Source organism: Arachis ipaensis, chromosome B02 (genome assembly GCF_000816755.2).
Source record: "Arachis ipaensis cultivar K30076 chromosome B02, Araip1.1, whole genome shotgun sequence".
Classification (NCBI taxonomy): domain Eukaryota; kingdom Viridiplantae; phylum Streptophyta; class Magnoliopsida; order Fabales; family Fabaceae; genus Arachis; species Arachis ipaensis.
The window spans coordinates 25,862,184-25,864,953 of NC_029786.2; the positions used below are offsets into that span (position 1 = coordinate 25,862,184).

Genomic DNA, 2,770 nt, shown 5'->3' on the forward strand with positions numbered 1-2,770 from the left:
GTTTGACTTGTACAATAATGTGAGTGTGACTTGTACCAGTTATTGTAGTGGGCAGCAGCACTGAATATCAACAACTCTTGTTTCTTCTGAATATCAAGAAAAAAAGGTGTAAATATTTTAAAAAGTCATAATAATTTTTAGCATGAAGCAAACTTAAGTAGAATTAGCAAACATTTTTTTTTGAATACTTTTTTTGTGAACAAATATTATTTGTACTCGAATAAAAATAGGAAGTTCCAAAAAGAAGAATAAAAGAGTTTTCTTCTATCAAATTGAAAATTCTCACTCTTCAATCTACATTAAGCAATTTACCTGGCTGATGTTTTTCTGGATTCTCTTGTCCCCTAGTGCTTGGTTTGGTGGCGTTGGATTGGTTCATTGCCTGATTCCATATATGAAAGCTTAATTAATAAAAGAAAGAAAGAAAAATCCAATTCTTTTGCTTAGATTGCTGTCCCAAAAGTTAAACATTTAATTTCATTAAGCAAGATTTAGGGATTCTAGAGGATGAAAAAACTAGGACTGTTAATAGTCCCCTTCATTAGATTAGAATAGACATGCATACAAAGTGATATATCAAACAAACCTATTAATTTTCCTAATCTTAGAAACCAAGAGTGTTTGGCAGCTGCATATTCATCTTTTTCTATGCTACTAATAAAGCATTTGAAGCAGAATAACTTCCAATTTATCACACTTAGTATTTCCAATATACAGATAAGTATATAACTAATGGCCCCCCATACCACATCATATACATTAGTCATCATGTAACTTATTTACATTTTACAATTTACTTTTCCACCAAACCATGAGCCCCACTAATTCATGATCATGTATCAGTACAAAATTGATAAATTGTTTTTCCATATAATCATTTTTTTTAATATAAAGCAAAAAAGTATATTTCCTAGGATAAGAAGTGCATATCAATTTTCTAGTTCTCAATTTCAATAAAGGGCATTGTGCAACAAAGCTACATGACTTTTGGTCCATATAGTGGGAACTGGGAACATAATGAGACTATAATATATGTATATATAATTTCATATGCGAAGTATACAATTCAGGAGCAACATTTTACCTGCATTAAATGTAAATTTATCTGGTGTGGACCAAGGTATTGCTGATGATTGAGCTGCTGGATCCGATGTACTAATTGAGGTAGGCACATTATGATTATCTGGCAGGTTTTGCACTTGCATTCTTGATGCATCAACATGGGGCATATGCAAAGGGGGCAAAGGGAATCTTGGTCCCAAATGAGGAGCACCTGAAGGAGTTGCTGGTGGCAAAGCAGAACCAGCTAACATGTTGGGAAATGGCATTACTGGTCTGTTCATTCCCATTTCCACGCCCATACCCATTCCAATCCCCATTCCTATTGAGTGTATATACTGCTGGATTCCGGAGAACATCATCGGTAGCATGCTGTATCCCATGGACATCATCTGCACAAGTAAATTGGTCTCTATTTTACTCAGAATTGTTAACTTTCTGAGGGAAGAGCACAATAAGAAGATAATATTATATGTGAAGTTGTTGTGTTGAAGATATTGTTACATGATATAAGAGTCATTTATTTATAGAAATATTATCAACTAACCTCATAAATATCCATTTACTAACTACTAGTCATTACTAACTTAACTCTCAACTACTAACAACTCTAATAATATTTTAATATGCTCTTGCAAGTTGGGGGATGGAAGATATCAATAATCTCCAATTTGGATAAGTTTTGATGAAATGGTTGAGAAAGAGGCGTGCAGCGCGATACCACAGAAGAAGAGGCGTGTGACGCGAGACACAGAGGAAGACAAAGGAAGAGAGATGCAGCGTGCGCCGCGATTTTGGTTATGACGAAAAGGAGGAACATGGATTCTGTTCTGATTAGTGGAAGACGTGAGCGACGTGTGGTGACGCAGAGGAGACTATGCGTGCGACGCGGTGATGCAGAGGAAGAAAGGAAGACGCGTATGTCACAGGCTGGCGATTCCGGTCATGACGGAAAGGAGGAACAACTCTAATAATATTTTAATAAGAATAATGATACTATATATGATGTTGGAATGTGTATAATACTGTGATTAAAAAGAATGTTATTTGGACATCTAGATGATTTCCCACGCATTTGGACATGAATCTCCAATGAACATTACACACCAGATAAACAAAATAGCTGTCCAAATATACTTCAAAAGTTTCATAATATATACACTTAAATGAACAGTAATAAAGGGGGTGGAATTCTTGTAGTTATGAACAAAAATTTTCTAACAAAAATGTCAAACAGAAAGCTGAGGAAAGAAGAAATGAATATACCTGTACTTGTAACTTTAGTGACTTCAAGTATTCGATTGCTTCATCCAGCATGGATGCTTTGTCAGACTATTAATAAAAAAAAAAAAACCAAAATAAAAAAAAAAATTAGAAAGAGCTATGAAGATTAAGTAAAATCCCAAAAAGAAAAAAGTCTTGACCTTGTTGCACCGAAGTATAAGTTCTTGCAAAGCTCTCATCCTTTCATTAATTCTATCTCGACGCCTCTGCATGCAAATACAATATGAATACTTCCAGTGAGAAACAAAATAACAAAAGGCCAATTTTCTGTTGCCGACTACTTTGGCGTTGAATTTGCCTAATTTTTCTTTTAAGTTTTTAATATTTTAAAATTATTTATTTTCATATTATTTAAATTAAATATTAACTTTTAACCTTATTTAGTAAATTAAACACCAAATTTTAAGCATATAATATAATATACTTA

The 2,770-nt window shown here is 33.5% G+C and overlaps 1 protein-coding gene across 1 annotated transcript in view; it reads right to left on the reverse strand.

Annotated features, from left to right (window-relative positions):
• The window catches only part of LOC107627063 (transcription factor PIF1-like), a 3,462-nt gene continuing 692 nt past the window's right edge, over positions 1–2,770 (reverse strand). The window contains exons 2-6 of the mRNA XM_016329933.2: positions 2,484–2,549; positions 2,326–2,391; positions 1,085–1,451; positions 313–382; positions 1–86 (exon numbers count right to left, since the gene is read on the reverse strand). Coding sequence (XP_016185419.1) covers positions 345–382; positions 1,085–1,451; positions 2,326–2,391; positions 2,484–2,549 — 537 coding nt within the window. The 3' untranslated portion in view covers positions 1–86; positions 313–344. The remainder of the gene's footprint in view (positions 87–312; positions 383–1,084; positions 1,452–2,325; positions 2,392–2,483; positions 2,550–2,770) is intronic.